Below are 23,585 nucleotides of genomic sequence, written 5' to 3' on the forward strand. Positions count from 1 at the left end.
TGGGAAAGTTTCTCCCATTGACCTCCCTTACTCCTTGCATATGTTCGAGTACTGTCGTTGACTGTGACCCCCATACTAGATGCGTGAAATCAAACCACAGAAAATTGTCTGGCTTATATTCCTGGGTAGTGTGGATATAGCCTAAGAGAGCACTTAAAAGCTTGTGTTTCCAAAATACGTGCAGAAGTGTTTTGTCTTCAGATGGATTATCAAAAACATGCTCCCCTTAATCTTATCATAGAATCAGAGAAAATTAGGATTGGAAAGTCCTCAGAAGGTTAGCTAATCTAACCCCTACTTAAAATATGACTAGCCCCAACTAAATCATCCCAGCCAGGGCTCATACTGGTGTGTAGTTGGCAAGATATCTATCTTGATAAAATTTCAAAACTTGTTTGCTTTGCAAAAATTTAGTGCTCAATAAAAGCACCATCTGTAACAGCCAGTCAACATTTTAATTCATTTCATTGGGTCATGTGCAGAGTTACTAGTTAAAATTTATATTTTTACCTTTGAAGAAATAATTTAATATTAGGTATATTGAACAAGAAAATAGACTTTATTAATAATTGTGATTAACTGCCAATAAATAGGATTTCTGATACAGTATATTTCAGCATAGTATTCATTATTTAACACTTGAATTAATGAACTCTTTCTTTCTCAGGGGTATATTTAATGTAACCTGACTCTTCAGAAGCTGTTTCTCTCAAACTTGCCAGCAGGTGGCATATGGTCACAAGTTACGCTGTTGATTCAGGATATTTTTTTCTTAGAACATTCTCTACATCTCTTTAGCTTGATTAAATTTTAAAACCATTGAGTTCTTTTTAGATCATTAGTTTATATGGTTGAATTTTTGTGCAGTTTACTTTCACTTGCAGTGTTCCCAAAAGCTAACTTTGTTTTTAAAACTTGACAGGTTTTTTATAAAATGCTTGTTTTCTTTCCACCCTCATGTGGCGAGTAACCAGTCATTTTAACTATACCGAATATTGGAATGTGTGTATTTAAAAGAAAACCTATAAATGCAATGACTGATTTTTTTATAAAAAAATTATTTTTCAGAATCCTCAGGGAATTGTTAACAGCTAATTCTTTTAAAAATGTTTTTTTGTAGTGAGTTCTGAACTTATTTTTATGCGATTGATTTCATAGGAAGGTGTTTTATATAATAAATGCCTTGTGGACTTGGGATATATAATGCCATGAACCTTTATTTTTCCTGTTCTTATTGTTTCTTTTATTAGTGGCTTTCTCAAACTCATTTTAAAGAAAAATTGCAAAAATTTAGCTTTAGTTCCTCAAAACACACTAAATTACAGCAGAGCCCTGGATTTGATGACTTATGTTTTCTGCTGCCCAGATGGCTGCCCCAAATTGCACAGGGATAAATGTGTTTTGGGGAGACAGGAAACTATTGTCTAAGGGTGTACAAATACAGACTTTTTTCCATTAAATACTTCCTGTTTTGGCCTTCTAAAAATGTGCCTCTGTGTTTTAAGACTGGTGATCCCATTGTGACTAGTAGCATTGTAAATTAAATCTCAAACATGCACATTAAACTACATCTTCATTTTGCTAATTCAGAGCTGGGATACATTTTATGTAATAAGCTTCCAACTTGCCATGGAGTTTTGAGTTACTCATTTTATCCCATAAGTAAGTGGAAATTTTAAAGCATTTGAACCAAATATATAAATCAAACTGTAACCCTAGATATTCATGTTATCACTACTGCTTTAAGTAAGTGTAGGCATGTTTAGTGAGCTGTTATTTTGCTACCACACTAGTTGTGAGTATTTATATACCTCAGTGATGTGACAGCCTTTCAGATGCTTATCTTATATAGCATGCATGTATAGCATGAATAAACAGTACAAGTTTTATATTGCTTCTTACAGTAATTTCAGACACATTTGGAGTTAAGTAGTCTGATTTTAAGCTAGCTGCATCCTAATATCACCGCTTTCTTCCTACGTATTTCAGCATGTCATTTAATTTAGGCGTGTTGGCAATTACATTGTAGAGTTATCAAGCAAAAATGCATAAAACTTTGTGTGTGTGTGTGTGTGTGTGTGTGTGTTCAAAAAATCTCAAACGGAGTCATTTAAAATTTCTCTTCCTCTTTACCAACAGCTGCAGAAATACAAAGAATACTGCATCAGCTTGGAACACCACAAGACACGCCTGAATTGAGGCAACAGCTGTAAGTGCTTTACATAAATACCTATCATTTCACTGCATTGTAAATTCAGTCTCAGTAGGTGGCAGTGATTTTTAGCAGAGTTTTCAGCTTTGTTGGCAGGTGGGGGGGAGCAGTAGAAGTAGAATAGCAGAAGTATTAAAGCGTAAACATGAAAAAATTAATCATCTGAGGTATGTTTGTAACCTAAAAGACTTTGCCATACTAACCTACCTAAGAAGCGGTTCTCAGTACTTCTGGTGAATCTACACTGTGGTGAACATAAATAAGGACAAACTGACAGCATCAGAAGGTGTTAAGTTGCTCTCGAGATTGAAAAACCTGCAGAACAAGATGCCAGTTACCTCTCGCATTACAAGGGCTGCTTCATTCCTTTTGATGCTCCTAATTCTCAGACAGGACACTTAACATACCCTATCTCTCTGCCACCTACTTCAGTCCTATGTACTTGATTTGTCAGTTTTTATTGCAATTTTTTTGGTCCTCTGTACTTATAAATGTCAGTCTATGTTGGAAATGAAATTGATCTGATGAAGTGGGTCTGTCCCACAAAACTTCACCACCGAAGTCTTTAAAGTGCTACGTTTCTGCTGTTTTGTTTTGTTGGAGTACAGACTAACACAGCTAGTTCTGTTACTATTTTTGGGTAGAGTTCACCGTGGTGTGCCCTGGACGGGGTGGCTTTTAAGTGACGCTGTAAGAATGTAAAGTGAGATAGCTAAACAATCCCAATCATGGTATTGGGTGAAATTATAAGGTGAACATATGCCAAAAATGCTAGAAGAGGCAAACATGGAATAAGACCAGCTGACAGTGGAGTTTCATTAGTGAAGTAAGACCAGTGGATGTGGAATTTCATTCCTTTCCCAGTGAAGGAGGCTACTAGCCACTGTTTCCTAATACTGACATTCATTTGACTTGGACCAAACTCTTCTGTTGCTTTATTCTTTAATTCTAACGCAAATATGCACAGACTTCATGTGTTGTGCTAACCCCTTGAGTGAGAAACTTGACAGACTTCACTACAGAGGCTAATATGGCACATTAATCTTTGACTAGTAGGAGGAAGTTTTATATTAGACCAGGGCTGTCATGTTCATTCTGCACAGTAGGGCAAAGTACTCTGAGCTAGGACTATAGCGTTGGTGACCTGCAACTCTGGATCCACAGTGGATTTTTCTTCTGATGACAGTGATTTGAAATTAAACTCTAGCACTTGCACAGTAATTAAACTTTGGACTTAGTAAAATTCCTGTTGCATGTGGCATCGCTCAGCACAGGTTGGAAGGGTGCATACCTACAGTAGTACTTGATCCTTGGTGGTATGGTTTGATCAGATTCTGCCAGTGGTCCCCAAACATATTTTACATGACCACCTTACACCCCATCAGAACTCAGGTGGGCGGGGAGCAGCCTGGGTATGGCAGCCGGACCTGTAAGGGGCTGGCCTGGTTCCCAGCTGTACCTTCCCACACTCCAGAATGTTCCTTCACTCCCGCTGGGGGCAGTGCCCCATAATTTGGGGACCTCAGGCTTATGCGATGATTTGCTCAAATTGAGGGTGAATTTGACACGTACAAAACCAAAGATAACATAGTACAGAATGGGAGGAAATTTGAAGGTAAGTCAGGTATCTGTGCCGTTTGTTGTACGGATTTCCAGTCTGGGAATGTAGTTAGGTCCCTGGCTGCTTGTAAACATGCAGGGAAAACTATCCTGTGATGGATGTTAAAACATCTGCTCTTCGGGATAGGTCATTCTTGCTTCATATGTTTGTATCATTTGTAAATCTTTCTGCAGAATCTAAACTTTATTTAAAAAAATATTTTCAATTTTGTGATTATGAAGATGGTTTAATGGCTGTAGGCAGGGCTGTCTTCCTGAGTCTCTAGGTAGACTGAAATTGTGACTGGGAGGTTGAGTTAAGCTAAGGGGAGAGGTAGATACACTGGAGGGCAGGGATAGGGTCCAGAGTGACTTAGACAAATTGAAAGATTGGGCCGCAAGAAATCTGATGAGGTTCAATAAGGACAAGTGCAGAGTCCTGCACTTGGGCTGGAAGAATCACAAGCATTGTCACAGGCTGGGGTCCGACTGGCTTGGTAGTAGTTCTGCAGAAAAGGACCTGGGAGTTTAGTGAACGAGAAGCTGGACATGAGTCAACAGTGTGCCATTGTAGCCAAGAAGGCTAATGGCATCTTAGGTTGTACCAAGGGGAGCGTTGCCAGTAGATCCAGAGAAGTGATTATTCTTCTACGAGTGTCCCCGTGGGTGCTCCACAATAGGTGTCGGGCTCGCCTTGGCGCCGCAGATCGGAAACCTTCCAGCAGTTTCTCTTGGACCGCACATGCACCGATGCGCGCCGCTCCCTTGCGCGCCCCTGGCCACGTGTGCGATCCGGTCCCCACCAGTTCCTTCTGAACCGCCATTGGCTGCAGATGGAATCTGCTCAGGCTGCGGCCAGAGTCAGCGTAGCTAGAGTTTTTAGTTTAGACTGTTGATTTCTTTTCTTGCAAAAAAAAAAAGAGAGAAAAGGAAAAAGGACAAGTGTGTGTGTGTGTGTGTGTGTATATGTATATGTATATATATATATATATATATATATATAATAGAAAGTTTTAGTAAAAGAGAGAGAGGAGCGGAGACAACGCGGGGCTGTGAAGGCCTGTAGGCCTCCTGCCGTGGCAGGCTGGGGTCCATGAAAGGGGAACAGGCACAGAGACAGTGCTAAGTACCCTATTAACAGCTCAAAAGACTCACCGCGATGTCCTCTTCAGGATTCAAAAAGTGTGAGTCCTGCCGCGAAGCTATGCCGGCCTCCGATGGGCATAGTTAATGCATTAGGTGCCTGGGGGAATCACACGTTACCCAGAAGTGTTCCTTTTGTGCAAAGCTCACAGCCAGAGCAAGAAAGGATAGAGAAATGCGGCTGAAAATGCTGTTGTTTGATAAGGCCCTCCAGCCAGACGTGCCGGAGAGGCCTCAATCGGAGGGACCCACAGGGCTCCATAAAAGGAAGGCGGCTTCCCTCACCCCCTCGGTGTAGAAACGGAGGAAGCTCTCTCCAGCCCGATCCCTGCCGCAGCGGTCACAGCGAGTGGGACAGGCGTAGCACACAGCCCCCAGCCGCAATCCCAAACAAGTGGCAGCGCACGTGGCAGAGGCTGAGCCTCCGATTACTAAACAGCCAGCACGCACAGCCTTCAGAGCGGCGGCCAGACAAGCGCCGGAACCGGCGGCACCGCAGCAAGCGGCACAGATCCCCGCGGCACCAACGGTGCAGGGCCAACAGGCACGCAGCCTGCAGGCACCGGAGGAGGCTATCTGCACAGCGCTGACAGCGGGGCCGAGATCCCCGGCACGGGAGGGGGCAGTGCCAGCCCCGCAGGGGAGGGGAAAGGCAGCAGCAAAAACCCAGCACTGCAGCCCTTCTCCAGACAGGGCTGCAGTGCTCCTTTCAACAAGCCCTCCCCTTATTCTGCGCACGCCAACCAGAAGGCATGGGTCTCCTCCAGCCTACCCAGAGCCTCCTTCTCCGTTCCTCCAACCAGCATCACTGTGGCTCGGGCCACCTTCACCTTTTCTGGGATTGGATCCCCTGGAGTACTGTCACAAACCAGTTTCACCACTGTCTCAGTCATCGAGAAGATCTCGCTCTCCCAGACATCGGGGGTATGCGCCTCGAGAGTGGTCCAGGTCTCCATCCCAGGAACCGTGCCCATGCTGCCATGGTCGCCCTTACCATGCTGGGCATAGACACCACAGGCATACACCCAGGGGTAGGTCCCCCTCGACCGTCCAATACCCCCGCGGGCACTCACGGACGGGGACGGAAATACAGCGGTCTCAGGGGGAATTGATATTGGAACCCCGAGATTTTGCCTCGCAAGCCTCTAGCGAGAGGGTGTACCACCGACAGCAGGACCCTGAGAGTTCGAGGGAGGCTTACCCTAGTGGTTCCTCCTTGTCCTCCCCCGGGGATGTTGCTCCCCCGGACGACCTCAAACAGTTTCAGGAGCTGTTTGAAAGGGTGGCTTTCATGCAAAGCATCCAAACAGCAGAGGTGCAGGAGAAGCACCACAAGCTCCTCAAAAATCTGAGACCTCCGGCCTCATCCAAAATCACTATTCCGCTCAACGAAGCAATCATGGAGTCAGCCACCACCATATGGCAGACCCCGGCTTCCGCTCCACCTATAAACAAGAGATCGGATAAGAAATACTTCGTCCCGGCGAAGGGCATGGAGTTTCTGTTTAGTCACCCACAACCAAATTCACTGGTGGTAGAATCGTCTCAGCAGAGATCAAAGACTTCCCAGTACAAAGTGGGGGGCACAGACAGAGATGCCAAGAAGCTAGAGCTATTCGGCAGGAAGGTATACTCCTCCTCTACCCTGCTGTTGAGAGTGGCAAATTATGCAGCACATCTAGCGAACCATAATTTTGATAATTACTCCAGGCTTACTTCTCTCATGGATTCGCTTCCGGAAGATAAGAAACCGGTGCTGAAGGCCATCGTGCAAGAGGGCTATGCAGCTTCGAGGACAGGAGTCCAGATCGCCCTGGACGTGGCGGACACGGCGGCACGCTCAACGGCTATGGCAGTGGTCATGTGCAGGGAATCCTGGCTTCAGACATCGGGTATCCCGAGGGATCTGCAGGCGAAAATTGTTGATCTCCCCTTCGACAGGCAGAAGCTGTTTGCAGAGTCAACCGATTCGGTCCTTCATTCCAGTAAGGACTCGAGCTACACTCAGAACCCTGGGTATTTATACCCCTCCATACAGAAAGAAAAAGTATTACCCTCAACAAAGACGATACCCGTACCAACCTCAGCGTGCTCAGTACCAATGGGGCTACGACCAAGGGCGACATCAACAGCAGCAACAGTATAGAACTCCTAGGCGACATTCCCAACAGAGCCGTGCATCCTCGGTGCAGGCCCAAAGGCAACAACTTTGACGGACAGGTCGAGGGCTGCACTATTACCACCATCGTGCAATGCCATCCCCAGCTAATGTTCCATCATCGCCTCCGACCATTCCACCCCCAATGGCAAAAGATCACCGCAGACAAATGGGTACTGGAGATCATAGCCACGGGTTATGCGATCCCCTTCCAGTCGCTCCCACCGCCGAAACCTCCGCCCAGGCCTCATCTCAGGGATGCTTCCCACAAGGCGAAACTCAAGCAGGAGGTGGACCATCTTATGTTCATAGGGGCGGTGGAAAGAGTGCCGGAGCGACTCCAGGGGAAAGGGTTTTATTCATGATACTTCCTCACAGAGAAGAAAACAGGAGGCTGGAGGCCCATCTTAGATCTTCGAGGCCTCAACCGGTACTTGCGCAAACAATGTTTTCGGATGATGACAGTCGCCTCTAAACTCACGGCACTGGACGATGGAGATTGGTTTGCAGCCCTCGACTTACAAGATGCATATTTTCATATAATGATCCACCCGGCACACAGACGCTTTCTCCGTTTTATGGTTGGCAAAGAACATTTCCAATACAAGGTCCTTCCGTTTGGCCTCTCCTCGGCCCCCAGAGTCTTTACCAAAACCCTGGCAGTGGTGTCAGCCTACCTGCACAGACGGGGTATTTTTATATTCCCATATCTGGACGACTGCCTACTGAAAGGGGCCTCGAAGGCAGAGGTACTACACATAATACGCATCACAGCGAACACGTTTTCTTCGCTGGGCCTGGTCATGAACCTTGCGAAGTCAAAGACCGACCCCACACAAGACATAGAGTTCATAGGGGCTCGTATAAACTCTATTACAGCAAGGGTCTATCTACCCGACGCTCGCTTTCGCGCCATCAGTTCCCTGGTGCAAGTCATTACATACAGCCCCACGGTGCCGGTCTTAACGTGCTTGCAGCTGCTAGGCCACATGGCAGCGGCAACGTTTGTGGTGCAGAACGCCAGATTGCATATGCGCAGCCTGCAACATTGGCTGGCGAGCGTCTACAAGCCGGCGTCCCACACTGTCCGCAAGGTGGTGTCGCCCACGACAGAGGTGCGCAGATCCCTGCAATGGTGGGTAAACCCCAAGAACCTGCTAACAGGGGTACCCTTTCACTAACCACAAATCTCTATTTTTCTTACTACCGACGCTTCCCATATAGGGCGGGGAGCACACATCGACGACAAGGTGACGCAAGGACTGTGGTCCCCAACCGAATAGTCACTGCATATAAATATACTAGAGCTCAGAGCAGTGTTCGACGCCTGCAAACACTTTCGAGACCACATACAAGGCAAAGTAGTCGGGATCAATACAGACAATACCTCCACCACGTTTTATATAAATCGACAAGGAGGAGCTCGATCCCGTGCCCTATGTGCAGAAGCAGTCCGGCTGTGGAACTGGTGCATCGCCAACAATATAATGTTGAAGGTCTCGTATTTATCAGGCGCTCACAATGTGAAAGCAGACCAGTTGAGCAGGCGCTTTGCACTCACGCACGAATGGCAGATCTGCTACGACCGATCTCTTATACATGGGGGTTTCCCCAGATAGACCTGTTTGCCACTCAGCACAACAAGAAGTGTCCCCAGTACCGCTCCAGGGCAGGATTGGGACGGGGCTCCCTGGGGGACGCATTTGCGATTTTGTGGAAGGGCCCCCTGCTTTACTCATTTCCCCCCACAGTGCTCATCCACAAGGTCTTGCAGAAAGCCAGAAGGGAGAGAGCCCGCATGATCCTAGTAGTCCCAACGTGGGATCGACAGCAATGGTTCCCCTTGCTTCTGCGCATGTCGGACCGCTCACCGCTTCCCCTTCCAGTGGCGCCGGACCTGCTCACGCAGGCCCAGGGGTCCATAGTGCACCCACACCCTCAAGGCCTGCGCCTACAAGCATGGTTAATCCATGGCTCAGCTCCCTAGAGAGTACATGTTCGGAGGGAGTACAACTAGTCCTGGAGAGTAGCTGAAGGACCTCCACCAGGAAGACTTGTAAGCAGAAATGGACTCGATTCACTGCATGGTGTTCTGCCAAGCAGTTAGCTCCCCTTAATGTTCCTATACCTGTAATACTAGAATACTTACTGGACCTCAAAAGAGGCGGGCTCTCCCTATCCTCACTAAAGGTCCATCTCGCCGCTATATCGGCTTTTCAGTATGAAGAGGAAGGGCCCATGGTGTTTGCTCATCCTATTGTTACCAGGTTCCTGAAGGGGCTGGTAAACCTGTATCCCCCTCAGAAACTGCTTCCACCATCGTGGAACTTGGACCTGGTGCTCAGCACGCTAACGGGCCCACCTTTTGAACCCTTAGCCACAATTCCCCTACGTCTACTTATGATAAAAACGACCTTCCTTCTTGCACTCACGTCAGCTCGCAGGGTGAGTGAGCTCTCAGCGGTTATGGCAACGCTGCCCGGCACAGTATTCTCAAAGGAGGCGGTAACCTTACGGCTGCACCCAGCCTTTGTTCCGAAAGTTTCTTCAGAGTTCCACCTTAATGAACCTATAGTTTTACCCTCATTTTACCCGAAGCCTCACAGCTCCAGCAAGGAGGCACGCCTACATCTCCTGGACGTGAGGAGGGCGTTGGCCTTCTATATAGACAGGACTAAGTCCTTCCGGAAGACGGACAGGCTTCTAGTCTCTCTCGCTCCCAGGTCGAAAGGGGAGGGTCTCTCTTCACAGAGAATCTCGAAGCACATTGTGTCCTGTATAAAAATGTGCTACGAACTTCGAAAGACTTCTTTGCTGGCCCTGCCCAGGGCCCACTCCACCAGGGCGGTGGCGGTGTCAACAGCCTTTTTCAAGGGCATCGCGTTCAAAGAGATCTGTCGAGCGGCGACCTGGTCATTGTATGACACCTTCGCCAAACAGTATGCTCTGCACCGGGTATTCGAAGAGGATACCCGTCTGTCGACAGCAGTCCTTTCAAGGGCAAGCTGCACATAAACTGATTACCCACCTCCTTACTTGGGTTACTGCTGGGTAGTCACCTATTGTGGAGCACCCATGGGGACACTCGTAGAAGAAAGAGAAGTTACTCACCGTAGTAACAATGGTTCTTCGAGATGTGTCCCCGTGGGTGCTCCACCACCCACCCATCCTCCCTGCTTCGGATCTCTGTTTAGTGTTTTCCAGGAGCATCCGAGGCGGCTGGTCAAGGAACTGGCGGGGACCGGGGCGCGCAAGGGAGCGGTGCGCGCCGTCGCATGCGCGGTCCGAGAGAAACTGCCGGAAAGTTTCCGATCTGCGGCGCCGGGGCGAGCCCGACACCTATTGTGGAGCACCCATGGGGACACATCTCGAAGAACCATCGTTACTACTGTGAGTAACTTCTCCTTCCTCTTTATTCGGCTTTGGTGAGGCCGCATCTGGAGTACTGTGTCCAGTTCTGGGTCCCCAATTATAGGAAGGATGTGAATACACTGGAGAGGGTCCTGCAGAGTGTGACCAAAATAATTAGGGGGCTGGAGCATATGACTTATGAAGACAGGTTGAGGGAATTGGGACTGTTTAGTCTGCAGAAGAGAAGACTGAGGGGGGACTTGATAACAGCCTTCAACTGACTGAAGGGAGGTTGTAAAGAAGCTGGAGAGAGGCTGTTCACAGTGGCCATGGATGGCAGAACATGGAACAGTGGTCTCAGTGGTTGGAAAGGTCCAGGTTGAACATTAGGAAAAACTTTTTGACTAGGAGGGTGGTGAAACATTGGAATGGTCTACCCAGGGAAGTAGTGGAGTCTCCATCCCTGGAGCTGTGTAAGTCTTGCCTTGACAAAGCCCTGGCTGGGCTGATCTGATGGGGTTGGTCCTGCTTAGGGCAGGGGGCTGGACTTGATGGCTTTTTTAGGACTCTTCCAGCTCTATTGTTCTATGATTCTATGAGTTCCAGGCCACTATTATGTTATTGAAATGTTTGCTTCTAAAGTTTAACAAAGACATTTTCTTAAAAAAAAGTTAATGTTAACCATCTCATTGCTGATCATGTTGCAAATGAAATGATGGGGGGAGAGAACCAAACTTAAATCCATGGAGTAGGGAAGGGAATAGAAAAGGAAAGTAAGACGAGTCAAGGAAAGGGAAATTAGGAAGACAGAACAACAGAGCTTAAATAGCTGTGCTCCTAATGGTGAGTATGGTTCCCACTTAAAAGCTACTGAAAAAATAATACAAAAAAACACTCTCCTCCATAGTGATACAAACCTCCTTTTGACTCTCAGAAGAGGTGTGCTATGGATAGAATGGAATTTACATCTAAGCCAAACACCATTTGAAAAAATAAATAAATAAAATTTGCCCTTTTCTACAAGGAGTTTGACTCCTTATCAAAAATGAGCCAGCAGAAATGTAGCACTTTAAAGACTAACAAAATGATTTATTCGGTGATGCTCTTTCGTGGGACAGACCCACTTCTTCAGAACAATTTCATTTCCAATACAGACTGACTTGTATAAGTACAGAAGGCCAAAAAGAGAAAAAAAATTGTAATACAAACTGACAAATCAAATAGGATAGAAGGAAAGAAGTGAGAGGTGGAGGGATGTTAACTGTCCTGTCTGAGATGATTGAGAGAGAGATGGAGTGCAGACTAACACGGCTACCTCTCTGTTGCTTATCAAAAATGAAACTCTGCTCATGATCGTTTAGAAAGTGTCTCAAGTCTGCTGTGTGTATGCTTCACTGTTCAACTACCCAGGGTCGTTCCGGGGTGGTGGGGGAAGGGTCTAGGGCAACCCCCGTGTGCTGCAGGCCTTGCCCTCTCCCCTGCTCCACCCTCACCCTGATCAATCGGGCATGGTATGGCAGTGGTGGCAGCAGCAGGGGTCCCCCTTCCCCCCCGACACACATACACTCTCACCATGCGGGCAGCACAAGCAGCAGCCTGCTCCACTCTAGTGCACCATGCCCTCCGTGCTCACCAAGCCCTACTTCTCTGAGGGCGGCAGGGAACGGAGGCCACTTCCCACGGCTGCAAAGAAGTGGGGCTCAGCGAGTCAGGAGTTCATGGCGTGGTAGAGTGGAAAAGGCTGCTGCCCATGTGGCAAGCGGGGGGGTGGGGGTCTAAGGGGAGGCAACCCACAGCTGCCACAGATGTGCCATGCCCAAGGTAACCCCCTCTCGCCCCCTCCCCAGCATGCACACGCCTCCCATCCATAGGATGGCTGGGGCAGTGACCACAGAGTCCCAAAAAATACAGGACTGCTGTGCTTCATCCTGTGAATGCAAGGGCTCTTGCAGTATCACAACAAAGTCATCTTAATTCATTTCATTGATGAGGCTGCAAGTTGCTTTTGGTTTTTCTGCAGAATTTTTTTACAGATGCTTTCAAATATGGCATGGGTGTTCTGTAACTTTTCTTCTGTACAATCACCAGCAGCCCTCTTGTTGCTGATTCCTCTGCCGTATCACTAATTTAACATTCTTTCTTTCAGGATCTGTCTCGCATCCAACACCCTTCTGAGTAATCAGGTCTCAGATATGACAGTGGAAAAATAGAAATTCCTGTAAATAAATATTTAGTAAGACATTTGGTAATGTTCTTCTAAAAACACTTCTGTGAGCGTCAGTACAATTGTTCCAGCTAAATAATCCAGTGTTTATAATATAAGTTCTGTGTTTGGTTTAGGCAGCAGAAGCAGCAACATGCAAACCAGCTTGCCAAAGAAACTGACAAGTACATTAAAGAGTTTGGGTCTCTGCCTGAGACAAATGAACAGGTATAGAAATGAAGAACGTGGGTCGTTTGAACATAATGTTGGCTGATGTAAAGTGTTGGAATGGCTTCAATTATGTGTTCGTTATTGCCTTGTTGCTAGATGCTGAACCATCCAAGCAACGTCTATGTTAAAAATGAATGTTCAGTGCTGTATAGAAGTTGCTTTATAGGCCTCAGCTGCACTGAAATGTACAATAGCTTTCTGTAAGCAATTGTTCCTACACCGTATCGAAACTAAAACGTTCTCGCAAGAATTGCCACCACACATGATAGTTACTCATGTTGCCAATGGTGTATTTTGTGACTTGTGAACGTAAGTGTGGTTAACAGAAAAACTAATTATAACAATTCTGTCTCATTCATGTTTCCTGCTTAAACTTTGCCTTGGTATATAAGTACCCCTGGACAAAATTAAAAAAATGTTTTTGCTTGGCCCGGAGTCTGAAAGCTTGTGGTAGGAAACTAAGCCATGTTTTGCTAGATTGTTCCCTCCCACCATGGCCCAGACTCCAGGATAAAAAGTGGCGGTGATTGGCTAAGGGCAAGTTAAAGCCCTTTGGATTTTCAAAGGTAGGGTCACTGTGGTCTATGAGGATGTGCAAGATGAAAGGTAATTCTCTCATGCCCAGCTAGTGTCTACTGTCAACAGGAATAAAAAGAGGAACTTGGTGTTTTTGTAGCAGATGATTACGAAGTCATTTCTCTCAGGTATCATTCAAGGCATGCACTCAGTGCTTCTATCTTATAAATAAATCAGCAACTTTCCCCTCTTCCCTGGATGCTCTGGCCTGGTACACAGTTTAAATGTTACAACATCAAAATGTTCAGCAAACTGTGCAGTGGGCCTGCTTAATAGTTAAGAGACAAATTCCCACTAGTGGTTTACTGAAAGAGGTTGGGATATGCATTACTAAAGCCATCTCAATACCAGCTGTAAAATGCCAATAAGGCAGTTGAAAATACACTGTATTACTAGTGCTATTTTTCTACAATCGCTGTACATGTTGGACATCCCTTATCTGGCATTCTCAGGACTTGATCAGTCCCAAATGAGGCGTTAACCAGACCAGGGAAGGTCGCTGCTGTCACCATCCTCTGCCCCCATCATCCCCAGCCACCCGCCTGGCTGCACTTCCAGCTCCAACAGGGCTGCTAGCTCTGCTGCTACCAGTCCAGCAGGGCCCCTGCCACTGACCCTGCTACTCGCTCCCAGCCTCGCTACCACAAGCCTGACAGGGCTCCCAGCCCCCTCTGCCACTGGCTCAGGTGACCCCCTGGCCCTGGCAGGGATCCCAACCCTTAGCCTCCTGTGCTATACTCCCAGCCGCCAGGGCTCTCTGGTCTGGTAACTTCCACAGTGCTGCCAGACCAGAGAGGTGCAGTTTTGAGAGGTGCAACCTGTGGTAGTGATGGATTTGTTCTGTGACCCTGAATAGGAGGCAGCCCATACACATTCAAATGGGAAAGAAACATGCCCGTGAGACACCTTTTAAAGTGTGAGCCCAGTCATGGGGTGGGGAGGGGGAAAAAAAGAACCCTTGAAATTAAGCCTGGAACAACAGGAAGTTACTTTGATGTTTGTAAAAAAGTCAGATTGAACTTTCATTCAACAGCGTCAAAGAAAACTACAGAAAGATCGTCTGGTGGGAGAGTTCAGTGCAGCACTGGCCAACTTCCAGAGGGTCCAAAGGCAAGCTGCTGAGAAGGAAAAAGATCTTGTGGCAAGAGCAAGAGCCAGCTCCAGGGTGTCTGTAAGTATCCAGAAATATATTAAAGATTATTTTACACGTTACTAGCTTTGTTCATATAAAACTTGTCTTTTGATTAGCTTGAGAATAGCATTCTTACAAGGTTGTCGACATTGCAGAAGATAGTGAATGCATGCATAATACCAACATAGTTGTTTCTTAGACTTTATTTTACCTTCTGTGCAGAAGCAAGCCAAGTGTTAAATTTAAAAATTGCATATGTTTAATTTAATGGTTGGATTAAAGGAAGCATAAGTTTATGGTGATTTTTTTTTTGATGGAAGTAGCTACTTTGTCCTTCTGCCTACATGTGGTTTTACAAAGGTGTTCATAAGTGTTCTGCATAGTGCCTATGCCCAGATTTTCCTGTGGGAGGCATCTAGTTACATCTTTCTGTGTGTGTAATGTCCCCTGAATCAATGGGAATTCTTCTTTGGACATAACCATCTGTTTACTAGACCCCTGTGGAGCAGAAAGCATTGAGTAAACGAAGTGTTCATTTAGTGTGTTCTTAATTACATAAGTCTTAATTTGAACTCTGGTTAATTTTAGAAAACTAAAATAATTGGGGAACACAAAATAATGCTTTTTTTTTTTTTTTGTAATATTGTCTCAGACCTCATCTGAGTCCATGAATGTACTGTTGGCATAAAAAAAATATTGCAAGTGGTTACCAAGCTCGGGGTGCTTTGTATATATAATCAGCTCCATGCCAAGAACATGAGGTGACATTTAGCTTTGAAGCTAATTGAAGTTAAATACCCTTAATCTTGATTTGTTTTGGGAATGTCAGCAACACTTGGGTACATATCTGTCACTGTAATAAAATGATTATTTGCTTTTCTTGATCCTACAGGTTGGTCCTTCAGAAGATAGTCACAAAGAAAGAACGCTTGTCTCTTGGGACAGGTAGGATGGTGTGCCATAACCCTTATAACCTGTCCTGTAAATTGATTGGTTAACTCCAGTACAGTAAACCCACAATTTTTACAGACCCCAATTTAGCGGATTTCAGGAACAACGGACGTCCGCCAGCACCCAGTTCCCAAAGTCCACTGGGGCCTGTAAAATACTAAATCCTACCCCTCGCTTTCCCCAGAAAAAAGTAAGGCGACTTGCCAGAGCTGCCACTGCTGCAGCTGGAAGGACTCTTGCTTCCATCCGCTATGGTCCAATGCAGCTGAACCTTCTGCTGTGGTCTGGACTCTCACTAGAGCCATCGTGCTCCCTTCCCACCAGCAGTGGGGCGCGTCAGCACTGGCGTACGTGCCCCACCCCTGGTGGGAGGAGCACGTGGTGGAGGCTTCTCGAGGCCATGATGGAGTCTTCAGTTGCCAGGGCGCAGTGGGGCGCCTCGGCTCTATGGCAGCTCTGGTGAGTTGTTGTCTTTTTTGTGTGTGTATGTTGGGACTGGAGCTGGGAGAGCCTGGCAGGGGTGGGTGGGCACTAGGGTGAAAGGAAACCCTCAGATTTAACAGACTTCTGTGTTTAAGGGACATTTCTGTCTCCCCCATTAGCCCTTTAAGTTTAGGGTCTATTGTAATGGGGTTTTATATCTGAGATATGACAGTGGACTACAGCACAGAGTGTAAGAACTTGTACTCATTTAAAATAATTTTTACATAGTGCATTTAAAAAATCCTTTTATTAAAGTGTGCTGTTATGTGGTTTTTGTAACCTGTGAAAGCCAATTATATCAAGCTGCTAGAGTTCTACAGAAGATAAAATTAAAACGGAAAATGTCAAATTCAGTAATCTTTTCTTGGAAAATACTCTTTTTGAGAAAAGTTATTGCTTTACAACTGTCAGACTCTGTTTCTGGATCTCTTGGCTTCTAATATGATCCATTTATTAACTGCAACAATGGAAGATGAGCTTTTTTGTGTCCCACAGAAGGGACTGGAGAACTAAAATTAGTAAAAGATCTAGTTCTATTACAATAGAACCCAGAAGCCTCAGCAAAGATAAAGGCCTAATTGTTAAAGGCATTGTACCACATTCTCCTTCTCCTCTCTGCCCCCTCCTCAATAAAAGAGTTGCTGCCACCAAACTAAACTTTACTCAGGAGTTTTATGTGCTTTGAGTCAGTCGGGTTAGGATTAGCTAATCCCAATTTCTGCTGCCCTCCTGATTAGTTTCAGACACTAAACCACCCAACTACAAGGTAAGGGTGAGGAGGAGACTAGTAGGTGGACATTTATGCACATTTAACAACCTTAAGTAAATATGCATGTGCATAAGAAGAATTTTTAAAGAGGGCTTTTAAAATTTAACAGGAATTAAAATGGAATGTGCTTCCTCTGGTTCGTTACAATCTCCTGAAGAAAGGACATGTGGGAAGGACACAAAAGCTCCTTTTTGTCCAGCTGCATCTGTAGAGGATAATATAGGCAGCTATGCAGCCTTTTGCCTTCTATCCTTCCAGATTAAGACAGATGGATTTCTAGAACACAGATCAAAATATTTAACCAGTAATCTAGATTACTGAATACCTGCATTTTCTTCAAGTGGCTTCTTAATCCCCAGACTTCACTAATGAGGAAAACCAAAATGGTTTTCGCCTTCAAATGATAGTTCAGAATCCAAATAAAGGATGCATGTGATATCTGCATGCTTAAAAAGCACTGAGACAAAACACTAGGAGTGTTGTGTTTAAAGCTGTTTAATAGCCTGCTTTGTAAAACTTTATTTATGCCTGAGGATTTTAGGCCTATCGTGTCAGCTGTGTGCAAATTTTGAAGTTGGAAAAGCATGTCTTGTTAATAGAGTTTAAGGTGCGTTCTCTGCAATCGAGTGTTTAATACAAAGTGTGTTTCAGTATTACAGATGAGGGGAGTTCAGTTGGCCTGAGTGTTCTTGTATTTTATCTTTTTTATTTTATGTTTTTTTTACAGTCAACCTCAAGCACAAGTGCAAGATGAAGAAATTACAGAAGATGATCTCCGTCTTATTGAGGAGAGAGAGTCTTCCATCAGGCAGCTTGAGGTAAGCAGTGCTGGAACCAACTTGGGAATACTCTTTTTTCTCTATCAAAACAAAAAGCAGTCAAGTAGCACTTTAAAGACTAGCAAAATAGTTTATTAAGTGAGTTTTCGTGGGACAGACCCACTTGTTCAGACCATAGCCAGACCAGAACAGGCTCAATATTTAAGGCACAGAGCCTTCTTTTTTCTCTGATACTTCTACTGCAACACACGTTAACATTCGAGAACAACAAGAACTCCTGTGGCACCTTATAGACTAACAGATATTTTGGAGCATAAGCTTTCATGGGCAAAGACCCGCTTCATCAGATGCATGAGGTTGTGGGGAGGAGGGTGTTCAGAGCAGTATTTAAAGAGTGGCATCCCAGTAAAAGGGAGGGCCAGAGCTGATAAGGTCTATTCAAAGTGGAGATGGCCCATTATCATGGTTTACCTCGAGGGGAGAAAAAACAAGTCAGATGAATCAGGGGGGATATGGCCCATTGTCAGATTTTAATGTGGAGGTGTGAACTTCCTGCACAGACAAACTGCTTTTGTAAGGGGTTAACAGCTTCCAATCTCTGTTTAATCCTTGGTTGATGGAGTCAAATTTGCAAATGAATTGCAGCTCAGGTTTCTCTCTCCATTTGATTTTTGAATTTTTTTTGTTGTAGGACTGCTACTTTTAAATCTGTTACTGAGTGTCCAGGTAGATTGAAATGTTCTCCCACAGGTTTGTGTATGTTGCCATTCCTGATGTCTGATTTATGTCCATTTATTCTTTTATATAGAGACTGTCCTGTTTGGCCAATGTAAATTGCAGTGGGATATTGCTGGCACATGATGGCATATATTATATTAGTAGATGTGCAGGTAAAGAAGCTCCTGATGGTATGTCCTGTGATGATGGTGGTGTAGATATGTGAAGAGAGTTGGCAGCTAGGTTTGGTGCAGGGACTGGTTCCAGGTTTAGAGTTGCTGGTGAGGATTTGTTTAAGGTTGACAGGCTGTCTGTAGGCGAGGACTGGCCTGCCTCCCAAGGTCTGTGAGTGTGAAGGATCATTGTCCAGGATGGGTTGCAGATCACTGATGATGCATTGGAGAGGCTTTAGCTGGGGGCTGTATGTGATAGCCAGTGGTGTTCTCTTGTTTTCCTTCCGAGACCTGTCTTGTAGCAGGTGGCTTCTGGGTACCCGTCTGGCTCGGTCAATCCATTTCTTTACTTCCTTAGATGGGTATTGTAGTTTGATGAGAGCTTGATAAAGGTCTTGTAGATGTTTGTCTGACCGATTGAAGCAAATACAGTTTTACCTTAGTGCTTGGTTGTATACCATGGATTGTGTAGTGTGCCCTGGGTGGAAGCTGGAGTTGTGTAGATAAGCATAGTGGTCTGTGGGTTTTTGGTATAGGGTGGTATTTCTGACCATTGCTTATCTGCACAGTAGTGTCCAGGAAGTGGATCTCTTGTGTGGACTGTTCCAGGTTAAGGTTGATGGTGGGGTGGAAACTTGAAATCATGGTGAAACTCTTCAAGAGCCTTCTTCCCACGGGTCCAGATGATGATGATGATGATGATGTCATCAACGTAGCGCAGGTAGAGGAGGGGTGCCAGGGGACGAGAACTGAGGAAGTGTTGTTCCAGGTCAGCCTTAAAAATGCTGGCATACTGTGGGACCGTGCAGGTGCCCCTAGCAGTGCCACTGATTTGAAGGTATAAATTGTCCTCAAATCTGAAATAGTTGTGGGTGAGGACAAAGTCACAAAGCTCCACCACCACTTGTGCCTTGGTCTCATCAGGGATAATGTTCCTAACAGTTTGGAGTCTCTTTATGTGGGATATTGGTGTAAAGGGCCTCTACATCCATGGTGGCCAGGATGGTATTTTCTGAAAGGTCACCAGTGAATTGTATCAGAGCGGTAGACGTGTTAGTCTGTAGCTTCAACAACGAGAAGAAGTCTTGTGTCACCTTATAGACTAACAGATATTTTGGAGCATAAGCTTTCGTGGGCAAAGATCTGCTTCATCAGATGCATGGGGGGAGGATGGTTTCAGAGGGGTATTTAAAGAATGAGGTCCCAGAAAATGAATTGTAGTTTCCTGAGGAAGTTGGTGTTATCTCGAAGAAAGCTGAGAGTGCTGGTAGCATAGGGTGTAAGTAGAGAGTCCACATATCCAGGCAGTCTGGTAGTGAAGGTGCCAATGCCTGAGATGATGGGGCATCTGGGATTCCCAGGTTTATATTTCTTGGGTAGAAGGTAGAATAAACCTGGTTTGGGTTCAAGCGGTGTGTCTGTAGATTATTTCTTGTGTTTTTATCAGGAGGGTCTTGAGCATATGCTGTAGTTTCTTTGCGTATTCCTCGGTGGGATCCTGGGATAGTGGCTTGTAGAATGTGGTGTTGGAGAGTTGCCTGGCAGCCTCCTTTTGGTAGTCTGTCCTATTCATGATGACACCAGTACCTCCTTTGTCAGCCTCTGGCCTTTACACCAATATCTCACATGAAGATGGACTCCAAGCTGTTAGGAACGTTATCCCTGGACACTCAGTAACAGATTTAAAAGTAGCAGCCCTACAACAAAAAAATTCCAAAAATAAAATGGAGAGAGAAATCTGAGCTGCAATTCACTTACAAATTTGACTCCACCAACCAAGGATTAAACAGAGATTGGGAATGGTTAACCCCTTACAAAAGCAGTTTCGCTGTGCTGGAAGTTCACACTTCCACATTAGAATCTGACAATGGGCCACATATCTCTCCCCACCCCCAATTGATCTGACTTGGTTTTTTCTCCTCTCTTAATGTATACTACTGATAATAGGCCATTTCCACCCTGACTGAATAGACCTTGTTCGGTCTATTCCCTCCCTTTTACTCAGACCCCACTCTTTACGTACTCCTCTGTACCCCACCCATGCATCTGATGAAGCAGGTCTTTGCCCATAAAAGCTTATGCTCCAAAATATCTGTTAGTCTATAAGGTGCTACAGGACTACTTTTGTTCTCGAAGATACAGACTAACACGGCTACCTCTCTGATACTAAGCGTTAACATAGGTAGGCAAAATCCATCATCAAAACAAGACTGTTGTTAATGCAAACGTTGCTGTTTAGGTAGTAGATATAGAACCACACATGGAATTTCCTACATGAAAGTACACTTTTCACTATTGTGGTAAGCAGTGCTATGGTCTACCAAGCATTCCTGACTTTATCAGCAGAATAAAAGCAGGCACCATGTGACTACCAAGTAAGATAAATCTTGGGTTTCCACACAAATATCCCTATAGCTGTTTCTTCAGAGATTTTTTCCTTATTCCACAGCCTCTTTATAGACCTGCCATTTAGCATGGTATTGCCATTCATTCTTGTCCATGGCCTGTTCCCCCATTAAGTCTACTTGGGTCATGTCCCTGCATATCTTTCTCAAATTTTAAATAAAATGGAAAATGTCCCCTCTACAGAATTTTCCATGTGGCTTATATTTCTGTTCTTAGTGTCATTTGCCTTTAATATCACTGTGTGGAAATGCTGGATACCCATTTTTGTTGAATTTAATGTTTAGCTTTTATTTGTATTGTATATGCATATAAAGTTCATGAAATACTAACTCCAGTAATGGTGGGATTTTTCTGGAGTTGAACAGAAATTTTTGAGGACAATCCACGTGTCTGTGCATTCATCTGCCAATAACAAAGCAGGGGGGGGAAAAAGTACTAATGAACATATTAAATGACTTTGGAAATGGAAATGCGGGTTTTGAAGAAGTAACTGACTTTCAGAGCACCAGTGGGAATGAATGATAGATTGCATACCAACTGAAATTATGTGTCATGAATACCAGCAAGCAAAGTTTCTGGAACTGGACTTCTAGTGGGTGGTTTTGCTGAAGCATGAGACAAATAGAATCAGTCCTCTCTCTATATAGGCTCTGTGGTACTGACTGTGTAAAAGCTTGCTTCAGTGAGTAAACAGATGTGGATAATTTAAAACAAATATGAATTGTAAATACAACAACAAAGTGACGTGTTACTTTACCATAACCACATTTTAATAGTTCATATTGCACGTGTGCACTCTGTTACTGGCTGAAAAATTTATTTAAGCCAAATTGACGTTACTGTTTCACTGACAGAAATGTGTTTACATAGAATGTTTTTTATTAATTTAAGTAAGGCTATGTCTCTATAGAGAGTGAACACACAGCAGACTAGAGCACTCTAGATTTCCACTCCAGCTGTTTGAGCATTAACTCTCTGTATAGACAAGCCCTGAGCTAGTTAAGGACATCTTTAGGTCATATCTGCACTGCAAAATAAAGTCAGATTTACTGAAATTGATATTTTACCACTAGATTTTTATAAAGTCAAATAGGAGTGTCTGCAAATGTCCAGAAAGTCAACATAGCAACTTTCAACTGCATCAGAAATGCATTGTGGATACCTGTTCCACAGTGCCTGTTGTTCTGGTTTTTGTGCTAGTGGCTTATGGGGGAAAAATGTGCTGCAAGTGCTTGTGGGTTGGGTATCTGATATCGTCATCATCCCAGAGTGCACTGCTCCCCTCCCTCACCATTGGAAAACAAAGAGCTGACCCAAGGAATTTGCACCATTTTTTTCAGGCTTTTTTTTCCAAAAGCTTGCCCTGGCTCACACCCTTTTGCAGTGCTAGCATGGATCCTGAACAGCTTAAAGTTATTTCACAGTATGCTATGGCCATTTCCTGAAGTGTCGTGCAGTATTTAATTAGACAAAGCCAGTGAGGGGATGAGTTGGATGATGATATTGGAGAACAGGAATGCAGTGCTTCTGGCTGTCCTGGATGCATTGCTTGCAGTAGAGTGCTGGTTCTGGAGACATGAAACCAGAGCACACTGGTGGGGCTGCATCATTTGGGAGGTCTGGGATGACCAGCAGTGGCTACAGAACTTTTGCATATGCAAGGCCACCTTCATGGAGCTCTTTGATTTGTTGTCTCCTGCCCTGAAGTGCTGCAATACCAAAATGAGACCTGCTTCAACAGTTCACAAGCAATTGCTCTATGGAAGTTTGCAATGCTCAACAACTACCAGTCAGTGGGAAATCAACTTGGGGTGGACAGATCTACACTGGGGGCTGCGGTGATCCAGGTAGCCAATACAATCAGTGCCTGTTTGCTGCAGAAGACTAATCCTGGCAAACATGTAGCACTTAGTGGATGGCTTTGCTGCCGTAGTGTTTCCTAACTGCGGTGGGGCAATAAATATAACGCAAATTCCATGGTGTTGTAGGCATTGGATCACACAGGTTTTCACCAACACCTGTGTGGGACTTGTTGGGAAAGGTGCACAACGTGCATATCTTTAGAAATTCTGGTCTGTACAGGAAGCTCCAGCATGGGACTCTTTTCCAGAACAGAAATCAAGATTGGCGATGTGGAGGTGCCCACAGTGGTACTGGGTGACCCTGCTCACCTTCTGCTCCCGTGGCTCATGAAACCATATGCAGACACGCTGGACTACAGCAAGGAGTGCTTCAACTACGGGCTGAGCAACTGCAGAATGGTGGTGAAATGTGCCTTTGACAATTTAAAAGCGAGATTCACATGCCGTTGGACCCGTTTGGACCTTTGCAAAGCCAGCATAACCACTGTGGTTGCAGAGCGCTTGATTTGCAAATATTATGGAAAATACAAGGGGGGGGAGAACTTCATGCCAGCCTGGGTTGCAGAGGCAGATGCCCTGGGCAGTGCTTATGTGCAGCTGGGCACGAGCAGTCACCAATGAACATGCAGAAGCAACAGCAGTCAGAGAGGCTTTGAAAAATAGCTTAATGAATAAGCAGACAGCCATATGAATCTACTGCATTTAACTATTGTGACACCACTCTGCCCCCCACAGTGAGGTGTGTTTGACCTTTATGAAAGCACCTCCAACTGCACCCCACCCCAAAAGAACCAATAAATAACACTTTTTTGCACAAAAACATTTTTTACTTCGAGCAAG

The 23,585-nt window shown here is 45.2% G+C and overlaps 1 protein-coding gene across 3 annotated transcripts in view; it reads left to right on the plus strand.

Annotated features, from left to right (window-relative positions):
• The window catches only part of STX7 (syntaxin 7), a 66,596-nt gene that overhangs the window by 33,199 nt on the left and 9,812 nt on the right, over window positions 1–23,585 (plus strand). For all 3 annotated transcript variants that reach the window (XM_074990552.1, XM_074990554.1, XM_074990553.1), the window contains exons 3-7: window positions 2,140–2,209; window positions 12,804–12,894; window positions 14,507–14,644; window positions 15,498–15,550; window positions 17,536–17,626. In XM_074990552.1, coding sequence (XP_074846653.1) covers window positions 2,140–2,209; window positions 12,804–12,894; window positions 14,507–14,644; window positions 15,498–15,550; window positions 17,536–17,626 — 443 coding nt within the window. The remainder of the gene's footprint in view (window positions 1–2,139; window positions 2,210–12,803; window positions 12,895–14,506; window positions 14,645–15,497; window positions 15,551–17,535; window positions 17,627–23,585) is intronic.

Source organism: Carettochelys insculpta, chromosome 3 (assembly GCF_033958435.1).
Source record: "Carettochelys insculpta isolate YL-2023 chromosome 3, ASM3395843v1, whole genome shotgun sequence".
Lineage (NCBI taxonomy): Eukaryota > Metazoa > Chordata > Testudines > Carettochelyidae > Carettochelys > Carettochelys insculpta.